This window comes from Podarcis melisellensis, assembly GCF_964234715.1.
Source record: "Podarcis melisellensis genome assembly, chromosome: 11".
In the NCBI taxonomy this organism is placed as follows: domain Eukaryota; kingdom Metazoa; phylum Chordata; class Lepidosauria; order Squamata; family Lacertidae; genus Podarcis; species Podarcis melisellensis.
Window position 1 is genome coordinate 11,881,937 of NC_138543.1, and position 22,950 is coordinate 11,904,886.

General features: G+C 46.6%; 1 protein-coding gene across 1 annotated transcript; it reads left to right on the forward strand.

Moving 5' to 3' along the window:
• The first annotated feature begins 17,234 nt into the window (after positions 1-17,234).
• Positions 17,235-19,453, forward strand: GADD45G (growth arrest and DNA damage inducible gamma). The gene is made up of 4 exons (XM_081930270.1): positions 17,235-17,523; positions 17,733-17,864; positions 18,053-18,266; positions 18,672-19,453. The coding sequence occupies exons 1-4, from the start codon at positions 17,471-17,473 to the stop codon at positions 18,780-18,782; spliced, it is 510 nt and encodes a 169-aa protein (XP_081786396.1). The 5' UTR covers positions 17,235-17,470; the 3' UTR covers positions 18,783-19,453.
• The last annotated feature ends 3,497 nt before the right edge of the window (positions 19,454-22,950 follow it).

A 22,950-nucleotide genomic window follows, 5' to 3' on the forward strand; every position in this document is an offset into this window, starting at 1 on the left:
GAAAGGCAGACTTTATTTGGTAGTTACACAAAGAAACTGTGAGTTTATCTTAAGGTTACCAGATTATTTTCAATCAATCCGGGGACACTTTAATTAATTAATTAAATACTACACGTTCTGGACGTTGGTGCTGCAGCGATGGCGGTGGCAGAACGGTCTCCGCTGCCTTGACCTCAATCGCCACATTTCCCCTTCCTCCGAGGCTTCTATCTCCTTTCTCCATGAGCCTGGGCAGCCCCTGAGTTGTTGGTTGTTGAGTGGTGGTGGTGGGGAAGCGGTGTGTGGTGGGTCAGGCATGGAAGGTGGAGAAGGAGGGCCGAGAATGGTGGTGGTGAGGCTTGGGCAGCGCAATGCCTCCCTTCCCATCGGAGCGGCCCCAATCCCATTCCTACTTTTGTGAAAGCAGAAGGGGGTGGGGATCCCTCAGCTGGGAAGGGAGGTTTCCCGTTGCCTAACTGAGAGATCCCTGCCCCCTCCTGTTTGCACGCAAGTAAGAGTTAGGAGGCTGCTCCGATAGGCAGCGTAAAGCCTCCCTTCACAGCTTAGTTGCTGGGTTCAGGGAAGGTGGAGGCAGCCTGGAAGCTGCATCTTCGAGCCCCTGCACCACCATCATATGGGGACTTCCAAGCAGCTCCTGAAGCCAGCCAGAGCAACTGCTCCAGGCTGCTGAGACTGCCGCTGCTGCATTTCCCGGGGACATTAGATGAAATCCGGGGACGGAATTTGTCCAGGGCCGTATTTGCAAATCCAGGGACTGTGCCCAGGAAACGGGGATGTCTGGTAACCCTAGTTTATTTTATATGGGGACTGAACTCATGTGCTGCTGCCTGAGAGCCAGCAGACAGCAAAAATATATTAATACAGCAAAATGGCTGCAGGAGAGCAGCATGGCAGCAAAAGATCAGCAAGCGAGAGAAGAGAAAAACAACAAGACTGCAAGTGAGAAAATGCGGCTCTTTTTGGAGTCAGCCAGAGCCACGCCCATCTCCCAGGTCACATGCAGGGGGAGGGTGCTCCAGTCAGCGGAACAGGAAGTTACACTGATTGGGTGTCCCCCTTGCCTGTGGCCACTCTAGGAAAATAAGGAATGTTACATTTGACTGCACCAATGGATTACATCCCACACTGCCCTGCCCCACAGACATGGAAAGAGCAAGCAGAGATGAAAGGGATGCAGCGCTTACACTTGCCTGCCAGCCGCTCGCGGTGCAACCAGGCGGTGGCACAGCAGACAGCATGTCCAGGGGTAGAGAGAGCGCATCGCGGTTCAGCCAAGGGGGAACGGCGCAACCTGTTGACTGAGAGCAGCCCCCCCAAAGAGCCTCCTTTTCCTTTCTGCTGCCGTCTCGGCCACCTGCTTTTCACAGCCCCCCTTTTAGCTACGGCCGCTTGCTTGCTCTCCCCACCTTCCATTTACTTTATCACAAGGTATTTTTTCTGCTGGGGGGAGGTGTCGGTACTCTGTACCTCTGAGTACCACCAGAAAAGAAAGCCCTGGATTAGGGCAATCGAGGCTGATCCATCTCTCTCTCTCTCTCTCACACACACACACACTTATTTATTTATTTATTTATTTGGTTTTTTAAATTAAAGTTTTACAATCACATATCCAACATACATCACAAGAACAAGATTCCAGAGAATCTCCTGGACTTCCCTCCTCCCCTTTGTGGGACCTATTGTTAATCATTTCCTCCTGTATCTTTTATAATAATCCAAATCTTTTACATCTCCATTGCATCCAAAATTCACCATTAAACTACAAGTGCTATTCCAACCCTACTAACAATTTTAACTGTTTACAATGGTTTTTAAGATAAATTATAATTTCCCCCCTATTCCTTATTACAATTTTGGTCTTCCTAATTTCTGATTCTCCTGGTCATTTTAGCCATTTCGGCATAATCCATCAACTTAATCGGCCATTCTTCTATGTTTGAGACTTTATCTTCTTTCCATTTCTGGGTCAATAATCTGCACAATCGCATACATAAATAGTATTTTCTGCTCCATTGGGATTTTGGCACCTAAAATTCCTAAAAGAAAGGCTTTGGGGTTATTTTTAGAAAAAGTTATTTTAAACATTCCTCCCCCCCCAATTCATCAGAGGCTAATCTGTCTCCAGACAGGCCCCAGCTAGCCTGGAGAAGTGCTCTAGTGAACCTGAATGCTTAATTACTACCTTGTAACATTAAAGGCACTCTTTATAGAGGTAGAAACTCTGTTGCTGTAATTATAGTCTTCACTCATAATTATATTTTCTGTGTGGTTGTGGAGGCAGTGAAGAAAGTCTTGCTCTGCCAGCCACCATTGCATTCTCTATTAGGTGTCCAGCGATCCTTTTCAGGGTGATGAGTGCTGTAATGAAAGCTCCAGGCTTGAGAACATCACTGCCATGAAGCCTGCCATGATGCGTTTGAGGGACGATTCCAACAGATTCCACATGAAAAACGCTTATGGCCCTGTGGAGATGGCAGTACTGAATCAGTGGCACATGCCCTCCTGGCTTGCACTCTTTATAAAGACTTGAGGAATGAGATTATCACCCCTCTTTGATTGTCCATTCCGGGTCGCCCAACCACTGCCACAGTGTCCTTTCTCTTGACAGATCAAGATGAGCAGGTGACAGCCAAGGTTGCAAGGTCTTTAGCTGGGTCAATCAGAATAAAGGTAAAGGGACCCCTGACCATTAGGTTCAGTCATGACCGACTCTGGGGGTGCGGTGCTCATCCCGCCTTATTGGCCGAGGGAGCCGGCGTACAGCTTCCGGGTCATGTGGCCAGCATGACTAAGCCGCTTCTGGCGAATCAGAGCAGCGCACGGAAATGCCGTTTACCTTCCCACCGGAGCGGTACCTATTTATCTACTTGCACTTTGACGTGCTTTCTAACTGCTAGGTTGGCAGGAGCAGGGACTGAGCAACGGGAGCTCACCCCGTCACGGGGATTTAAACCACCGACCTTCTGATTGGCAAGTCCTAGGCTCTGTGGTTTAACCCACAGCGCCACCCGCGTCCCGTCAATCAGAATAAGAGCCACTATTTGACTATTGATTCAAAGCCCTAAAATGTGTTTTATATAATTCACTTTTTATTTCTATTCTTTGTATAGCGTATTGTTGTTTTATTGCTAGGGCCGATGGCTGACGCAAATAAAGATTCATTCATTTGTAAAACACTTTGAGGGCAAAGTCACGTGCATTCACTCTGATCTTGACACCAGGCCTGACGAAGTAGTCCAGAGTTCCATTGTCAGGGACTGGGTAGAGGAGGGACAGTGGAGACTGCCTCCTCAGCCTGACCCTTCCAGAGAAGAAGACAGTTCAGAATTACAACAGGGGTTTGAGGGAGATCAGAGCTCAGAGGCAGACGAGGGGAAAAGCTGGGAAATAATGGGAGAGAAGAAGCACCAGAGAGAGGACAGCTGATGGATTCATTGTCCTTAGAAAGCACTCCAGACCCCCTGTCTCCCAAAACCTGGCGAGCCTTGAAAGTAGGAGAGCAGAGAGCTCAAAGGCAGAGGGCACTTTTCAGCACCTGTAACTGTGATGCATGAGAGAGGAAGGGAGTGGATATTAGAATTCCTGCTCCATGATTGCAGTCATGGGATTGTTGTTTATCACATGACGGTGTATGTTTTGACTCCACAGAGTGGAAAGTGACGGAGAAAGAATGTTTGTGTTACTGTGTTCCATGAAGTGGGACTATTGTCCTTTGTTCTTTTTCTCTTTGCTTTCTGATGCTAGAGGGAGAGGGAGCCATGTTGCAGTGCTCCGTGTGTGTTTATATGTAAATAAAGTAGATTAGCCAAAATGCTGAGTTGCTGAGGTCTGTTACGCAACTGCGCAAACTCTGCAGATCCCTAAGTGTGCCGGTGTCGGTTGGCATCGGTCGCTGTGATGTTCAGGCAGAAGAAAGCTTTTGAAGCTCCCAAACGAAAGACCAGGAGGGAGGGAACATGCCAGTCGGGCATGTGTCTCTGCCAGGGTCCTACTTGAGCGTAGGCTGAACTCCTAACAGTGGAGACTCACTCGGGGTTATGCCATTATTTCAAGAAGCTGCCTTTCCAAGCCTCTCTCCGTGAATATTGAATAGAAAGGACTTTTCCTTGTCTTATCCGTTCCTGGCAACCTGCCATGGTGTCAGGGCTGAGTCAGTACGTTCGAGTTCCCTGGATGTGGGAGAGAACTTCAGGGTAGAAGAAGAGGACGCTGTGTCTGAGGGGGAGGGAGCTGGAGGAGCTGGTGAAGAAAGGGCAGTGTCTTCAGGCGTAGAGGAACAGGAAGAGGCAGCAAGCGAGACAGAAGCTCCACAGGGACAGCAAGGGTTAAGTTCTGGATCAGAGACTGGCGAGAGATTCACGACTGGACAAGAGGAAACTTGAAAGGCGGGGAGATAAATTCCCGCATTTTATGAGGTGTTGGCGGTGTAAGCGGAGGCCTCTACCGGTATCTGAACAGAGTGACTCTGATGAATGATAATGAAGTCTTGATGACCAACGTAAATATAGGGCGGTATATAAATTCAATAAATAATAAATAATAATAATAAATAATATAGCAGGAAGAGAAGTCAGTCCAGTTCACATCCACGCTGAATATCTAGTGCACATCCACACTGATGGTTCGGTACAAATACACAAATTCGGTTTAAATCCACACTGACAGCATAAAATGCTTCTTGCTGCATATACTTGCAACAGAACACTAATCTGGAAGTGCCATTAGATTCCTGATAGGACATCTGATAAACGTTAAAAATGGTTTCTTTCCTGCTTTATAAAATGCTTTCTTCCCCACTTTATGGACTAAAAGGATGGGAGTGGGGAGTTGATTCTGATGAGCAGCCGAAAAACACTCTGAATACTCTGGGTGAAAAGTTCAAACAGGTAGGAAGAGGCACAGTAATTTCCAGGAAATTCCCAGTGCGACCACTAGGTGTCGCTTTTGTATGGCTTTGCCTTTTCACAATACCCTGAAAGAAGGGTTATTGACCTATAACTTTTGTATTAAACTCTGCTTCAAGAATGGGGAAACTTTGGTCCCCCATATCCTTTTGGAATCCAGTTCTTATAATGGCAAGTAGTCAAAGATTACGGAAACCGAAGTCCAATACCACTTACTTTCTGTACCAGGAGTTCAAACATCTGCATGCTTTTTATTCTAGAATCAATGGCAACTGGGTACTCCCCCCCCCCCCCGCTATGTAGTCCACACACACACAATCTAGATCTACTGCAAAAAAGATTTGCCCCTGAAAATATTGGCAAAATATTGCTCAAAAAATGATACGCTAATATGCCTCGATTAAAATGTGAAGAAAAATTAGTAAGGAAAGATAATAAGAATATATAGATGATTTGAGAAGATTGTAGAATGCAAAGATTATTGTAAATTGTATAATGTGGAGGAAATCGAGTGGGGGTGGAGGGAAGTGGGAGGAAGGAGAAAAGAATAATATGATGGATTGAGGAAATAGAAATGTAAATGTATGGGGGATGGGGAAGAAATGGTGTTGGCTTTGGTACATCTGTATTGTAATGTAATATGTGAAAACCAATTAAAATAAAATAAAACAAAGCAATGATAAAACTTTTTTTAAAAAGAAAAGTGCTTCTTGAGAACCTGGCATCATTCAAAAAAATAAATAAAAGCTCATTGCAGATTGATTTGGCATTACGCCTCAGCGTGTCTGTCTGAAAACAGATGTAGGCGGCCCTAGCAATGCAGAATGTACCCACAGCCACCGAGTGATGTTGTGTGGCAGCACGCAGCAAGATTACAATTAGCACTTTCTTCTTCATTCACCTGAATAAAAGGCATGAATATCAAACAGAGTTTTTTCAGACATTTGTCAAGTAACTTTTCCTTGTGGAATCAATCTAGATTGAAAGCAGCGTGTTGAGGATGAGCATGAATGATTCTGAATTGAGACAAACGACATTTCTGTGCTACCAATGGATTGGTATGAATGCAGCCTTAAAGAAGATGCACTGAAATCAGTGGGAATTTTTTTTTTAAAGGTCAAGGACTCCTGGATAGTTAAGTCCAGTCAAAAGCAACTATGGAGTGCGGTGCTCATCTCGCTTTCAGGCCGAGGGAGCTTTCCAGGTCATGTGGCCAGCAGGACTAAACCACTTCTGGCACGACGGAACACCGTGACGGAAACCAGAGCGCACAGAAATGCTGTTTACCTTCCTGCCACAGTGGTACCTATTTATCTACTTGCACTTGTGTGCTTTTGAACCACTAGGTTGGCAGGAGCTGGGACAGAGCAATAGGAGATTGTCTCATTGTGCGGATTCCAGCCGCCAACCTACTAATCAAATCAAATCAAATCAAAACTTTATTAGCAAAGCCAACAGGCCACAGCTATACAAGAGTTAAAAGTGAAAATAGGGATAAAAGGAAGAAAAGAACAAGCAATTGGCAAGCCCAAGTGGCTTGGTGGCTTAGACCAAGGCACCACCCATGCCCCAAATAAACAAGCACACAATCACTGAAAGGTCCACCCACCATTGTGAGGCTCAAAGCAATGAAGATGACGCCTCCCCAGCTGTTGACATTGGCTGTTGGTTTCTTGTGATGTCACAAAAGCACTTGGCAACTGAGTGGCTATAAAGGCAGGCCAAGGGGAAAGCCCTTTTCTGTTTCCAGCAGGACACATCTGGCAATGGATGTGACATTCAGCACTGCCTAGGTTTCTTCCACTTGGAGGAGGCAAACAGGTGAATGGAAGGAGGCAATCCTCTGGCAGTGGGATGCTAGGGAGTGATAATAAGGCAAGTTTGCTTGCTTGAAGGCTGCTGGTATTTGTGATTAGAAGCTGTCGGATGTCTCATGATAGACCTAACAGTAGCTTCTGGCACAATGGGACACCGTGATGTAAACCAGAGCACACGGAAACAGCGTTTACCTTCCTGCCACAGTGGTACCTATTTATCTACCTGCACTGGCGTGCTTTCGAACTGCTATGTTGGCAGGAGCTGGGACAGAGCAACGGGAGCTCACCCCGTCGCTGGGATTCGAACTGCCGACCTTCTGATCAGCAAGCCCAAGAGGCTCACAGCACCACCCGCATCCCATGGGACTTAGGATAGTCATGACCCATGAAAACCAATGAGTTAGTCACAACTAACCTAAGTTCCACTGATTTCTGCTGTAAGAATGATCAAGTATGGATCTAGCCCAGTGTATGAATCAAGAGTTCTTGAATTCATTCTTTGTTGTGCAATGCTTGGGAGAACCAGGGAGACCTATGTCCAAATGCCCACTTGGCCATGAACCTCAACGGATGGGGCATCTTGGACCAGTTGCTACTTCTTAGCCAAAAGTACCTCAAGAGTTGTCATGAAGAGACAATGGATCAGTGGTTGGTGGAGAGAGCTATATTTGCTGAATCTTTGGAGGAAAGGCAGGATACAAAAGGAGTATGTAGAAATAAATGTTATAATCTTTCTTCAAAGTCATCAAAATTTTAAATCCAATTTTTTGAGGAGGTCTACCCATGGATTCATGATTTGCACCTGAAGAGATGGTGATCGAATTAGATACAGTCCCTGATATAGAGAAAAGATATGAATGGTGATAATTGTGTGTGTGTGTGTGTGTGTGTGTGTGTGTGATTTTTATTAAGTTTCCCATTTTACAATTAAAAAAATTCCTTAAGTAACCTTAAAATGTCAACGACTTCCGTTCTTCTCTTTCCATGGTTCAATTTGCATATCATAAATCCGTGCATATTTTACATAAACTAAACCATTCAGTATTCCATTAATACATCCATCAAAACTTGTTTACATTGTTGAATTTATTTTAATGCTGCCCACATTTTCAAGTGTACACAGTTTCCCCCAATATATTCAACAAACATTTTCCAACCTTCTTTAAACGTATGTTCTTCTTGTTCTCTTATTCCATACGTTACGTCTGCAAGATGCGCATATTCTATTAGTTTAAACAGAATGACGATTGTTTTCTACCAGCTTTTAAACTTAGAAAAGGATAGAAATCAAAGAAGAATTAATTTTTTAATGCAATCTTTCGCTGCGTTTTTCTGAAGCATTGCCATGGCTGTTCTTTCAGTGTTTCCTTGACCTGGTTATCCCCTCTGTCCTCATTCCGGGAAGATCTCCTTGAACTCTTGACAAGCAAATATTTTTTCTGCAGTCGCCACATTCCATGAAACGGAGTGCTTCTGTGATAGGAAACCCTCCTCACTCCCTAGAGCAACACCTGCGACCTCACATGCAGATGAGTTTTCTGCAAGCCAGCAAACACACCAGCTGCAGGTGGTTCAAGGAGCAACAGACCCTGGTAATATTGCCAGAGAGAGGCCAGGGATAGGAGCAGTCATCAGCACCAGCGGCGTAGCGTGGGTTGTCAGCACCCGGGGCAAGGCAAGTAATTTGCGCCCCCTAACCCCTAACCTGCTGCCGCTGCCAGCTTCTTCTTGCTGCTGCCTGGGCTGGGGTATTTATGGTAAGGTAGCCACGGCGGCAGCAGCGGGTCCGTGTCAGGTGATCTGAGGCAAGTTGCCGCTGGCGCTGCCGCCCAAACGACGCTGCTTGCCCGGAGGAGGAGGAGGGCAGAGAGGCGAGGAAAATGCAACATGGCCCAGCAGCTGCAGCAGCAGCAGCGGGGCTGTGAGGAGGGGCTGCTTGGCACACCCTCTGCGGCCCTGACACACGGGGACTGCGGTGAGCGCTGAGAGCCGCTGCCTGCCGGACGCCTTCAGCCTGGACGTGTGCACAGCTCGTCGGTTCCGCGAGACATGGGGCTCTGCTACAGCCGGCGCCCGAGGCTCTTCGGCGACTCCGGAGGCGGCGAGCGCGCCCCCCCAGATGTTGTGCCCGGTGCGGCCGGCCCCCCTGCACCCCCCACGCTACGCCACTGATCAGCACCCTCCAGGAAGGTAGTTCCCTCCCCATAATGCTCAAGCACCTCCAGTCTAAATCTTTCGAAAGGCAAATGATGTTTAAATGTTTCCCCCACACATCACATGTGACCTGGTATTCCATGCTAGAGATTATTAGGAAAGGAAGAAAACCTGTCTACATTGCAGTGCCCCTTATTCCAATACAGTTTTCAAGCATCTCGGAAGCCAAACGTTTCAGTTTTCGAACACCGAAAACCTGGAAGTAAATGCTTCCGTTTTTGAATGCGCCTCGGAAGTCGAACGGCTTCCGCTGAGTGTCATCTCCCCCAATTTTCTTCATTGAATTTATAGACCACCCTTTGCGTCTCGGTTTTTGAATGTTTCGGAAGTTGAATGGTCTTCCGGAACAGATTACGTTCGAAAACCAAGGTACCACTGTATACGGTGAAGCGAAACTTGGAACACTGTGCACTGTTCCATTCTCGGTGGCTGTGCACACACGATACATTTCAAGCACACGACTTCTCCCAAAGAATCCTGGGAAGTGTAGTTTGTGAAGGGTGCTGAGCATTGTGGGGGGTAAACTATGATTCCCATGATTCTTTGGGGACACACGTCATATGCTTTAAATATATTGTGCATACACAGGCCATCTTTCAAAAAAGATACAGTGGTGCCTCGCAAGACGAAAAGAATCCGTTCCGCGATTCTCTTCGTCTAGCGGTTTTTTCGTCTTGCGAAGCAAGCCCATTGACAGCTTAGCGGATTTGCGCTACAGCGGTCTAGCGGCTTCTAGCGACCAGCTGTTTAGTGGCTTAGGAAAAGGGGGGGAAAAGCGGGAAAAATCTGCGGGGACTCGCAAGATTTTTTCGTCTTGCGAAGCAACCCCATAGGGAAATTCATTTTGCGAAGCGCCTCCAAAACGGAAAACCCTTTCGTCTAGCGGGTTTTCCATCTTGCAGGGCACCACTGTATTGCTGGAAAAGGTCCACAAATGAACAGGCAAAATGGCCCAGAAAAGGCTGAAATATTTAGTTTATATAATTTTTAGGTTTATAAAATGATGCCTGGTGTGAATAGCTCTTCTCTCTCTTTCTCTGAGATCGTCCAGTTGAGCGGAATAATGGGAGATTCAGGACCGATGAAACGACACACTGCCTGGCTCAGGGGTTGCATAACTCCAACATTTCTCCAATGAAAATAGGGATGTCCTTAGGAAAAGCGGGACGTTCCAGGATCAAATCGGAAAGTGGGATGGCTTCTGTAAATCCAGGTCTGCCCCTGGAAAAAGGGACACTTGGGGTGTCTGGTTCTGAGCTCCAGTTTACTCTTTGTCCAGCATAGGCAGCTGTTAGGGATTGGCTTAAAATGGGTACCATGACATGGGCATTGGCCCTTGGGCTTCTCATCCTTTCTAATGTTTAGTCAAAGCAGTCACAGCACTGAGGTTAACAGACAGCGAATTATGCCATATCCAGTAGTTCGGCTAAAGAGAGCACTCCGCCTTAGCTACCACTGCTAAATGAGGCAATGTTTTGGACTTCTCCCTCCCTCGACAGTTGGGAAATAAATAAAAATAAGGGTGGCGGCTCTGATTTGAAAGGCACACTTCGATTTTAGGCCGAGCAGCTGGCAGATTGCTCAGAGAGCGTGCGCTTTGTCTGACCTAAAACAGATGACACAAAAGTGAGCTCGCAAAGGTCACCAAATTATGTTTGCTCAGTTGGGTCCATCTCTCGCCATAAAAGTTCCATTAGTGAGTGTCTTCTGGAGATATGAGAGAGAGAGAGAGAGAGAGAGAGAGAGAGAGAGAGAGAGAGAGAGAGAGAGAGAGAGAGAGAGGCCATCTATAATCAGGCAGGGCCACACATCCCGCCAGCATCTGGGTAAAAAAAAACACACACACAGAGAGTTCTTGTTTCATTATGACAGAATGCATATTGAAAAACCATGACCCATTAAAAAGACTATCCCAGCAGAAAAAAAGTGATAATAATGCTGGATTACATCCCTGACCTGTTACTTTGCAGATCACTTAACTTTCAGGGGGTTTTCCCCAGCTGAAATAGGAAGTGCGCATTTAAAACTATGTTCATGTAACATAGTTGAAGGCATGCAAAAGTGACCATCTGTTGAAAACAATTTGGATGCCTGCAGAAATCATCTATACCAGTACCTATTTGCGTATTTCCGTACATATTTCCTATATTTCCGTACCTTGGTTCACGAACGCCTTGTGAGTCAAATGTTTTGGCTCCCGAATACCGCAAACCCGGAAGTGATTGTTCCGGTTTGTGAACGTTCTTTGGAACCCAAACATCCGGTGGGGCTTCTGTGGCTTCCGATTGGCTGCAGGAGCTTCCTTTCTGCACGGTTAGTGCTGCAATTCCACCCCACCAGGTGAGCAGACCTTGCCTAGAACCCTAACAGTGCCCCTCTCTCAGAACGTCAGACACAAACACCCAACAGGAACCCCCATGATGGTCCCACAAGTGGGAATGCCAGGACAGAGCACCCCGATAGGTGAGAAAGGGGAAGGAGCACATCACTAAAAACGAGATGAGGGTTAATTATCATTCCATCCTCTGACTGGCAGAATCCGAGACCTAGGAGAAGAGTTGGTGGAAGAAGATTGGAAGAAATTTAAAGACTACCTGCAGAAACACTGTAAAATTAATGAATGTTAAAATGATGTTGGATTGAAAATAAGTGGCATTAGCAACAAAGTTAATAAGAATATGCAAAAATGAATTGATAATGGATGAAAATATAGGGTTATAAAATGTTAAGATATAGAGTTAAGATAAATGAAAGAGGGTAAGGATTTGCTCATTTGATTATGTAAACGGGAATACAAGAAGGGGAGGTGTGAGGAGGTCAAAGAAAGAAGCAAATGAATTTAAAGCTATGAAAAACGGATTTGTTTTTAATTTTTTTCCTTTTTTTCTTTTTGTCCTTTGTATGCTGTATTTTTCTTTTTTTTCTTTTTTCATGTATTTTTGTATTCTTGTATTTGTAAAACTTTAATAAATATTTCTTTTTTAAAAAAATTATCATTCCGTCCTCAAGAGGGCATCCTTCAGTTGTAAATATTACTTGGACAAAGATCAGTAACAGCTCCTCCATTCTTTTCTTTTCTTTTTAAATAAATAAATCAAAGAATTTTTTTAGCTCTGACAGGTTTAAAATTAGGAGCAAATGCTTTTAAGGAGGGCAAATGGGTCTAAGTTACTAATGGTTTAAAATGGATTCTGTAGCTCTTAAAAATCGCTAGCACACAGATGTGCCTTTTAGAAAAGAGGAATGAGCAGAGGACAGAGGAGCTGCTACTCACAAGAGCAGCCGGAAATCTGCTTTACGAGGAGCCATAAAAAAAGAAACTTGGAGGAGCAGACGCTGGCCATGTCCGTACAATAACTTTATTGCTGACCAATGCTGAACTGAAGTGGAATCCACCATCAGCTAATCTGCAGCGTCGACGCAGAAGAGCCAGCCCTCCCATTAGGTAGCTGTCACGAGGGGGCACCGAATAGTGATCAAATATATTAATATCATAATCTTACTGACCAGGAGGGGGAGTGGCATGTGTAGGGTTTTGGGTGCCAAAGCAATCTGCTCTTGATTGTATGCATATACAGCATTTGCAGCGGGATCTCAGAGCAGCCGAATGACCCTTCTAATAGACAGCCTTACGTGGTCACTAGGCATGCTCAGGCCCCAGTGGGCATGTCCCTTATGCCTTGGAAAACCAGTTACTGGTAATAACAGGTGGGCTTTCCGAGAGGGTGGCGTGGTGCTGGTGCACCAGTGGGCACAATCCAGCACTGTCACCAGCGCACTCACAACCATGCTGCCCTCCCCATCACCTTGCCCCTCCCAAAAAGCAAGGGCAACTTATTAAGTTCTCTTTTTTGAGGGGGGGGGGTGTTTCTTCCTCTGAGGACATCTCAATTTTTTTGTTTTGTTTTATACAGTGGTACCTCGGGTTACATACGCTTCAGGTTACATACGCTTCAGGCTACAGACTCCGCTAACCCAGAAATGTTACCTTGGGTTAAGAACTTTGCTTCAGGATGAGAACAGAAATTGTGCAGCAGTGGCGCAGTGGCAGCAGGAGGCCCCATTAGCTAAAGTGGTGTTTCAGGTTAAGAACAGTTTCAGGTTAAGAATGGACCTCCGGAACGAATTAAGTATGTAACCAGAGGTACCACTGTACTTTTGCAAATATTGGGGTCCCCTCCCAAAAATGAGTTGGAAGGAATCATCTATTCTAGTCCAACCCCCTGCAATGCAGGAATATACAGCTGTCCCATACAGGAATCAAACCTGCAACCTTGGCGTTATCAGCACCATGCTCTAACCAATTGAGATATCCAGGCTTCCTGCTTGCCAGGTGCGTTTGGCTGCATAGGCACAGACACGCAGATTGCCGAGATCATTCCAATATTTTTTACTTGACACCCTTCTCCAAAATGTCTGAGGGCAATGTGCAAAAAGGCCAAGATGAAAATCAATTCATGTAATGCAGAAATGCAAGCTGGTTCTTGGCTAGATGTGCCAAAGATGTCGGAAGTTGTTGTTGTTTAGTCGTTTAGTCGTGTCCGACTCTTCGTGACCCCATGGACCAGAGCACGCCAAGCACTTCTGTCTTCCACTGCCTCCCGCAGTTTGGTCAAACTCATGCTGGTAGCTTCGAGAACACTGTCCAACCATCCCGTCCTCTGTCATCCCCTTCTCCTTGTGCCCTCCATCTTTCCCAACATCAGGGTCTTTTCCAGGGAGTCTTATCTTCTCATGAGGTGGCCAAAGTATTGGTGCCTCAGCTTTAGGATCTGTCCTTCCAGTGAGCACTCAGGGCTGATTTCCTTAAGACTGGATAGGTTTGTTCTTCTTGCAGTCCATGGGACTCTCAAGAGTCTCCTCCAGCACCATAATTCAAAATCATCAATTCTTCGGCGATCAGCCTTCTTTATGGTCCAGCTCTCAACTCCATACATCACTACTGGGAAAACTATGCCTTTAACTATACGGACCTTTGTTGGCAAGGTGATGTCTCTGCTTTTTAAGATGCTGTCTAGGTTTGTCATTGCTTTTCTCCCAAGAAGCAGGCGTTTTTTAATTTCGTGGCTGCTGTCACCATATGCAGTGATCATGGAGCCCAAGAAAGTAAAATCTCTCACTGCCTCCATTTCTTCCCCTTCTATCTGCCAGGAGGTGATGGAACCAGTGGCCATGATCTTCGTTTTTTTGATGTCGGAAGTAGCCAATTCCATATCAGCAGTTTTCTACAATAAACCCTGAAAGAGTTGCTGAACTGTTCCAATCTGTTCGATTCACGCCGGGATCACCAGCTCTAAAATCGAACAAGATCTTCCCTCCGCAACTGAGTCAGTTTAAGGAAGATACAGGTCCTTATCTTACTCCTACATGAAAGTGGGAGAAATGTGTGTTTTTTTCAATTCCGAGGGAAAATTCCAAAGTCGACTGATATGAACCTGTTAATGACGAAGCCTGGCATATGGATGTTTGCCTACAGCCTACAAGCTCCTTGAAAATGTAATGCACTTCCTTTTATGGCACAGTGCCATTGGGGTGCTGTGAGCTTTCTATTCTGTTAAGAGTTAAGGGATGGAAGATTTGCAGAGTTCCATGCCTACGTCATTTTCAGATTTATCTCAGCTGCTGTGCATACCACATGATTCAGATGGATGATCAAATCTTCCAGCATGAAGCTCCAATGTGATCGGGTGAGCTAACTTCTGTTTCAACATGTGGTTCAATCGTGTGTAGTAAAGTGCTTCTGAGTCTGTTTACTTTTGGGTGCCATCGGGTAAAATAATGTAAACAGGTATTGCAAGTGTGTTGTCGGCAGAAGGGCTTTTTATGCCTGAGATTTTCTGCAGAAAGTGAGGAATAGAGGGCGGCATTTTGATGCCAACAACGTCGTGTGGACATGGCAAAAGAAGGGGAAAAGCTCATATGCATGTGGAAGCAGCTGGCTCACAAGAAAACTGGAACATACTCTCCAACATTTCTCCCATGAAAATAGGGGCATCTCATTCCACAATGATGATTTTCTATGTATACCCCACACGTCTTACTGGGTTGTCTCAGCCACTCTGGGCAGCTTTCAATATATATAAAAACATAATAAAACATTAAACATTAAAAAAAACACCACTTCCCTATACAGGGCTGCCTTCAGATGTCTCAGGGGTTGGATAGCTCCATACCCTCCAACATTTCTCCAGTGAAAACGTCCTAAGGAAAAGAAGAGGGACACGGGAGCCTAGGACTTGCCGATCAGAAGGTTGGCGGTTCAAATCCCCATGACGGGGTGAGCTCCCGTTACTCAGTCCCTGCTCCTGCCAATCTAGCAGTTCGAAAGCACATCAAACTGCAAGTAGAGAAATAGGTACCACTCCGGCGGGAAAGTAAACGGCATTTCCGTGCGCTGCTCTGGTTCGCCAGAAGCGGCTTAGTCATGCTGGCCACATGACCCAGAAGCTGTACATCGGCTCCTTCGGCCAATAAAGCGAGATGAGTGCCGCAACCCTAGAGTCGGTCACGACTGGACCTAATGGTCAGGGGTCCCTTTACCTTTTTAAGGAAAAGCAGGACATTCCAGGATCACATCAGAAACGGACTTTTCTAAATCAGGGACGTCCTTGGAAAATAGGGACACTTGGAAGGTCTGCTGAAAGCACCAAGAAGCCACAAGGTGGCGCACACCCAAGTACCATCGCTGTCCTTTCAAAGAGTAAAATATGCAAGAAGCAGCTGCCTCTGTATGCCAGGACAAGCCGGCTTCAGGCTTCCAGAGAGAGGGGAGAGAATTTGCAAAGGGATTAGCGCGCAACACATGCCCTTTCTTTGGCTTGCGAGCATGTTCTGCAAGGCTTCACCGCTCCCCACTTAGAAATCTTGGATCTTCCCGTACGGCAGTTTATACCCGTAAAGATGCTCCTCAGCATCCAGTAGGTAGCGCTCCTCGTCCAGAATTACGCATGGGGGGGAGGGGGAAAAGAAACACCACGAGGATTCTAGGATGCCCGAATTTGAAAGCAGAAGAAAATAAACACCAGATCGTGACACGCGCGCTTGACTGGAAAGGGGAATTACGAGCAATGCAATGCACAGTCTGCGTGCCCAAGGGGGAAAGTGGCGCAAGTCAGAAGGAGCTGGGCGCTCCTGGTCATTTGCGCCTCCCAGGCAGGAACAAGCACAAACTTGATGACTCCGGATTGGCCTGGCCAAGCTTGGCCACATGCCTAGGCCGCCGGGGCAGTGTCCCGCAATGTAGCGAAGCGTCTCGGAAGGGTTAAAACAAAGGAAGAATGGGGGCCCCTTTGGAGAAAAGGAGACGATCGCGTGCTTCGAAAGAGCCTCCAAATTCAATTGCACACTGGAAGCGTGCGCCAGTGGAGACATTCATCAGCAAGAACAGATTGGGCGACACAAGAGAGCCAGGCCATTGTGTGTGCCACCCCCCCTCTTCGCCGCCGCCTTCGGCCAAAAGCAAATCCGCGCCCCAGTGGCAGGTGGACAGTGCAGCAATGGGGAGAAAGCGCCGATTGTGTGCGCTCCAAACTGCCACACGCCAGACCTCGGCTATTGTGCGCCTCTCCATAGAAATGCAAACGAGCAGCGTGTGCCACCGACAATCTGCTCCGCGCAGCAGCTGATGAGGCAGGCGCAGGACGGGGCCCCCCCTCGCCCGGGTGAACTTTGCAGGACCCCTGCTTTGTGCCTTGTTTGCTGGCAGCCAGGCACGCTTGGGGAGGGGGGAGGGGGGTCCGCTCTGCAGAAATGAAATGAAAATAATAAGGCCAAAGTCCTTTCAAGCAGATCGTGAGCTGCAAAAGTAGAAACTCAGGGGGAGCGATTCCTAGAAACCACACTGGGGGTGCATTTTCAGTAAAATGATTTTTTTCTTTGCGCACAAGTGGAGTTGCTGCGTTGCTTAAGCTCTCTTTGTTTTAACAGTTTGCAAAAAAGCTTTATACACACCCCTCCAAAAAAGATGCACATCTGAAGCAACATCTCTCCAACCCCCTTTAAAAGATCAAGCACCCCGGCTCTGCAGTCTGCCTAGTAACATCACAACAAAAGCAGCAGTGGCAGATTTGAGACATTGTAATCCCCCTCTCGCCCCTCGCCCCGTCCCCCTCCACCCCACGGCTACGGTCTCTCTCTTTCTCTCCCCCCCCCCGTCTCCCACGTGGCCTCCTGGCACGAGCCGGCTTCTCCCCAGCGCCTGCTTAGCATAACAATACACCCCTAGCCTGGCCAATCAGCGCCGCCGAGATTCCAGCAGCTGCCGGCACAGAAGCTCGGCAGCGTATAAATAGGGCGCGCGGCGCTCCTGGCAGCTCACACTTCGCTGGGGACTTTAAGAGTGAGCAGAGATCGGAGAGCTTCGGTGCTTAGCTGTCTATATTTCCCGATCGCTTTCCTTTTTTTCCGGGAGAGATCTTTCAGCCGCCGAGCAGAACCTTTTCCCTTTGTGTGGATACTTTTTGGGTGCCTGGTTTTTGCTGTTGTTGAAACATTTCTTGTTTGGGGATTTCCGCTTTTTGCCTGTCTCGGACCATTATGACTTTGGAGGAAATTCACGGGCAGGAGACGATGCCGGAAACTAGCGACAGGTAACTATCCGCCGGGCAGAGGCTCAGCCCGGGATGGGGAAGATGGTTGTGGTGGTTGAGGCGGCTTATGATGGAAGGGTCTCGCGCGGAGGGAGGCAGGCAGGCGCGCGGGTTGGGTACCGCGGATGGATGGATGGAGGGCTGGGAATGCAAGCCAGGAAAGGTTTCCCCGCGACTGACGGCACTTGCCCTCTTCTTGTCGTTTGCAGTAGCTCTAGCAGCGCCGCCACCGGCAACCGGATGCAGAAGGCCGGCAAAGCTTTGCAGGAGCTGCTGGTCTCGTCGCAGCGCCGCGGCTGCCTCACCGCGGGCGTCTACGAATCCGCCAAACTGATGAATGTGTAAGTATCTGGGCATTTGCACCGCGCCTGTTGTTTTGCATGCCTTGCGCAACACCAGGAAAAGGGAGGGAATCCGGGCGGGAAGAAGAGAGTGCAGAAAGTGCACAGCTCTTCGCTTTATTTTTTTGCAAGAATCTCCGCTTTTAACGTGGCTAATCGCAAGCTCTCCTCCTTCCCTCTCTCTGCAGTGATCCTGACACGGTCGCTTTCTGCGTGCTGGCCGCGGACGAGGAAGACGAGGGCGACATCGCCCTGCAGATCCATTTCACTCTCATCCAAGCCTTTTGCTGCGAGAACGACATTGACATTGTGCGCGTGAACGACATCCAGAAGCTGGCCGCGATTGTGGGCGCCAGCGAGGAGGCCGGGGAGCCCAGAGACCTCCACTGCATCCTCATCACGGTGAGTTTTCAGCGCCATGTAAGGGGCAAGCCCCACTTTTATTCTGTGCAATGCCATAGCATGCCATGTCTGTCTTTAACGCTCGGGCACCGGGCAGGATTTTCTCCTGTGAATCTCTTTGAGGCAGCACATTTGTTAGCAAAATAGTGCCAGAGCATCCTTAGGCCAGCAAATAGCTGCCACTGACATGATTTAAGTGCTTCTTCCGGTGGCCCATTCCCAATGAAGCACATCTCCTAAAGTGTGTTTCGTTGGTACCTCAGGAATTAGTAGCCCTGTTGTGGCAATTTTGGACATATATATAGCCTGCTTTGTTTTCCATAGCAGTGAGCAGATTTAGTTTCCTGCTGTATTGTGTTTTGGACTGTGATTTTCACTCATGTACCTTTGTTCTCTTTATTGCAGAATCCCAATGAGGATGCCTGGAAAGACCCAGCCTTAGACAAGCTGAACTTGTTTTGCGAAGAGAGTCGAAATGTCAACGACTGGGTGCCCAACATCACCCTGCCCGAGTGATGGTGACGGTGTTGACGTAACCGGTGCACAGGAGAGGTTGAAACCTTTTTGTTGCATTATCACCTTGGAGCCGCACATCTGGGCAACCCAGCGAGTGGCTGATTCTGGAGATTAGCCCGGTCAACAGCTTGGATTAAGTCGCTCAGACACAGCACGTGGTGGATTCTTGTGGGGAGAAAAAAAGAGAGAGAAGCAAAGGCGAGTGGATTGTACCAGCAGTGAGTCTCTCTGCTATGCTGCAGCGCTGGAGAAGCTGGCATATCTGTGGAGCTGAAGAAGAACTGCAGTTTTTATTTTAGGAGCAGAAGAAAAGAGAGTGGGGGAGAAAAAAAAACTGTGGCAGGTTTCCAGGTCAGGTGGAATGTTCATGTTAGAAAGCCAGAGCGAAAGTTGAAAACTGGACATAGGTGAAAGGGCAGGAATGGACACAGTATTGTAACGAGAAACTGCTGGTGGGGGCATCCAGCCCCCTTCCCCAAGAGACTGGACTCTTAAAAGACATTGGTACGATTGCATTTCTGCAGAGATTTTGATGCAGATTGAGCTACCGGAGGAGGTCTTTGGGACTATATTCTGCATTGATAACCAATCTTGCAATAATTCTTTTAAACTGAAATTCATGCTGCTATTGAAATTCTTAACACATTTGTAATAAATTTTTTGATAACCAACTTTTGTGTGGTGGTGGTCTTGCTTGCCAGCTGGTGGGGGAAGAATCCAAAACTACAGTCAGTGGAGTAAAATATATAAATGGGCTGTAAACAGAATGCGGTGAGGGCTGCTTAAGTCATCTTAAAGGTACTGCAGAGAAGCAATGCTTGGGTCACAATCTTAACACACAGTTACGTGCACTTAAAGTGGACTTAAGCACAGTTGCCTGGGTTTTTTACAGTTCCTTGTGGCTTTATCTACAACATGTGCCTGCAAAGGCACTTAACGGTTGATGTGTATGCCATAGAAATCAACACACTTCCCTGGGCTGCCTTTCTGTGGTTTACGCAAGTTTGTCATTAAAAAGATGCATATGGTTTAGCTTGAGTAGGTAAAAGTAAAAATTTACTGGTCAAAACTACAATGTGAGTGGCCCACAGATCTCTTATCAGCTGAAAATATCTGAACCGCTGATGCTGGCTGGACAAAAGGGTATATGACTTCTATTTGAAATGACTTGACCTCTCACCCAACCCATGGCAACAGCTGTTTATCGCAACAGCTTGCAAGACTGAAGAGCTGCATGTTTAATAAGCTCTGTTCTGGGCAATGGTCTTTTGTCATGCACTTAAAAAGACACAGCACATGTTCCTAGGCAGCTGAACATTTAAAAGCTGAAATAATAAAAACCACAAAAATAGTTGTACAGTTTCCGATGCTTAGCATTGGTATCAAAGCTTCTTGCCTCTAACATTCAGCTGCTATGATTAAAAGTGTTGGGAGAAACTATGTATTTCACGAGCCACTGTTACATTTTGTTCAGTCACTTTCTACCCTGTACAAGTCTAGATTTTTTTTCCTTTTTAAGATCCAGACTTTTCAGCCTCAAACCCCAGACACAATTGCATTGGAAATATGCAGATGGAGTGCCAATAGCTTGCATCTGCCTCAAGCTGTCGGCTTCTTGTCTGTCTGCCATATGCTGGAACAAAAGAAGCCGTCATTTCAGTTTCCCAATTGTCTACATGCACTATTTCAATGAATAAAACAGTGGGGATTTTTTCCTCTCTAAAGGAAGGGGGAAAATGTTGCTAAAAGTAGTCTGTGTGGTCACTCGGATTTCTGGCAAAAAAGTAGCCAGTTTGCATTTCACCTTGGTTTTGCATCGGACAGCCACATTTGTCTGCAATAATTCATTTGTTTTAAAGTCCTGCTGCAGAAGCAAGAGAACAGCCAAGTGGCAGCGTTAAGAACATTGTCGAAGGCATAAGTGGCATTAGATGCCTGTAAGGGAACTAGTAGCACACAAGTTGCCTTTTTAGTTCCACACCCAGTCCAGCACGAGAACACTGTGATACAGGCATCTGAGACATTATGATATCACTTGCTGCCCATGCCTTTGTTTAGTGCTCAGAGCTGAAAGGCTGGTTGCATTTTGGAACAAAGATAACTTGCTGCCCAGCCAATGGAATTTGAAACATTCTGTTTCTAAGCGTGGTCATGTGAATGACATTCCATAGTTCCTCTTGGTATTTGCTTTAACTGTATAAGGTATGGCAGAGGCACTGACCATGCAAAACCTTTCAGTGTTGCTGTTGACACAACAAGAGTCGGCTACGGCTTCATCATACACACAACAACTTATAGGCAAAAGTCGGTTGTGTAAACGCATTCTGCTGTACTTGCTACTGAAGCTATGCCATACGAACGATGTGTGATGGCAACAGGAGTTATTTACATCAGTGAAATAACTTTGCTGTAATGAAATCTCTGTTGATAATTGACACAAGTGCTCAAGCTACGTTGTAATCAACTATTACTGAATCAAGTTTTCTGTGCAGAGCTTTTATGCCCTCCAACATTTCTCCGATGAAAATAGGGACATCCTAAGGAAAAGTGGGACATTCCAGGATCAAATCAGAAACCGGGACAGCTTCTCTAAATCTGGGATGTCCCTGGAAAATAGGGACCTTTGGAGGGTCTGAGCTTTGTGTCAACGGCTATGCAGTGGTACCCCGGGTTACATACGCTTCAGGTTACAGACTCCGCTAACCCAGAAATAGTACCTCGGGTTAAGAACTTTGCTTCAGGATGAGAACAGAAATTGTGCTCTGGCAGTGCGGCGACAGCAGGAGGCCCCATTAGCTAAAGTGGTGCTTCAGGTTAAGTATAGTTTCAGGTTAAGAACGGACCTCTGGAACGAATTAAGTGCTTAACCTGAGGTACCACTGTATTCGAAAATGACAGAGGTTGAGGCTTGAAATCATTTGAAAACCTTTTCTGCTAAGTACCAGGTATTTCCTGGGCTTATGGTTCATTTTGGAATAAACATACTTAAGATTGCATTCGATTCATTAGTTTAGGCCATGCATTAGGTGTTAGATGGAGAGTATTCTGTGCAAAGAAGTCCTCTTTGCATTTCCAAGCAATGTGCAGAGCTCTCTTTCTCAGGAACCTTGCACGTTTCACCTGATCAGTTCTTCAGCCAAGGACCATACGAAAACAAGGCAGTATTCCGGGCTATCCTAGAATAACTTTTCTGCAAAGCATGGGCTATAAGCTATGACCTCGAATAACTTAATAAACGGTTGAGCCGATAAGATGGAAGCAAGTCTTTAAAACAAAGCAGGCATATTGTATTATAATCAGAGAACTAACTTGCCCAGTTTGTCCAAATTGTTGTGTACACAAGTTATAGTTGTCAAGAGAAAAGTTACACTTTATTCTTCTAAGCAGGAAAGCAAAACAACATTCCAGGCACTATTTGCCCCGAAGTGACATTGTTTCAGCCACATTGCAAGATGCCCTGTAAAATAGGTCAGAGAATGAAGCAAAATCAGACCAACGTTTTATTTTATTTTTTTACAGGCAGTTCATTCCAAATTTTACTTGCACCCTAGTCCTACGATACACTTGCTTGTTCAGAATTCCAGATAATGGTATGAAGGTGCCTTCTGTAGTGCTGTCTCTGAAGTTCATCAGATCTCTTACCCTGGGTCTTCTCTAGAAAAAATGCCCCAAACCGCATGTGCCAGTTGTAATAGTGACAATCTCTGCAGATGATCTGTGTTGGGGTGTAATCTTGATTTGGGGATGGTGGCTATTGCTTTTGTAACCTTTAAAGCCCTAAACGGCCTTGGCCCAGTATACCTGAAGGAGCATCTCCACCCCCATCATTCAGCCCGGAAACTGAGGTCCAGTGTCTACAGTCTTCTGGCGGTTCCCTCACTGCAAGAAGTGAGGTTACAGGGAACCAGGCAGAGGGCCTTCTCGGTAGTGGCATCCACGCTGTGGAACACCTTCCCACCAGATGTCAAGGAAAGAAACAACTACAGTCATACCTCGGGTTACAGACACTTCAGGTTTCGTTTTTTTGGGTTACAGACCGCTGAAACCCGGAAGTACCGGAATGGGTTACTTCTGGGTTTCGGTGGCTGTGCATGCACAGAAGCGCTGAATCGCAACCCATGTGTGCACAGACACGCTGCTGCAGGTTGTGAACGCTGCAGGTTGTGAA

Excerpts from the sequence above, each read along its gene's own strand:
- GADD45G (XM_081930270.1), top strand. The coding sequence starts at position 17,471 with ATGACTTTGGAGGAAATTCACGGGCAGGAGACGATGCCGGAAACTAGC. Across the intron at positions 17,865-18,052 it reads TCCGCCAAACTGATGAATGT|TGATCCTGACACGGTCGCTT; the intron begins GTAAGTATCTGG and ends CTCTCTCTGCAG. Across the intron at positions 18,267-18,671 it reads TCCACTGCATCCTCATCACG|AATCCCAATGAGGATGCCTG; the intron begins GTGAGTTTTCAG and ends TCTTTATTGCAG.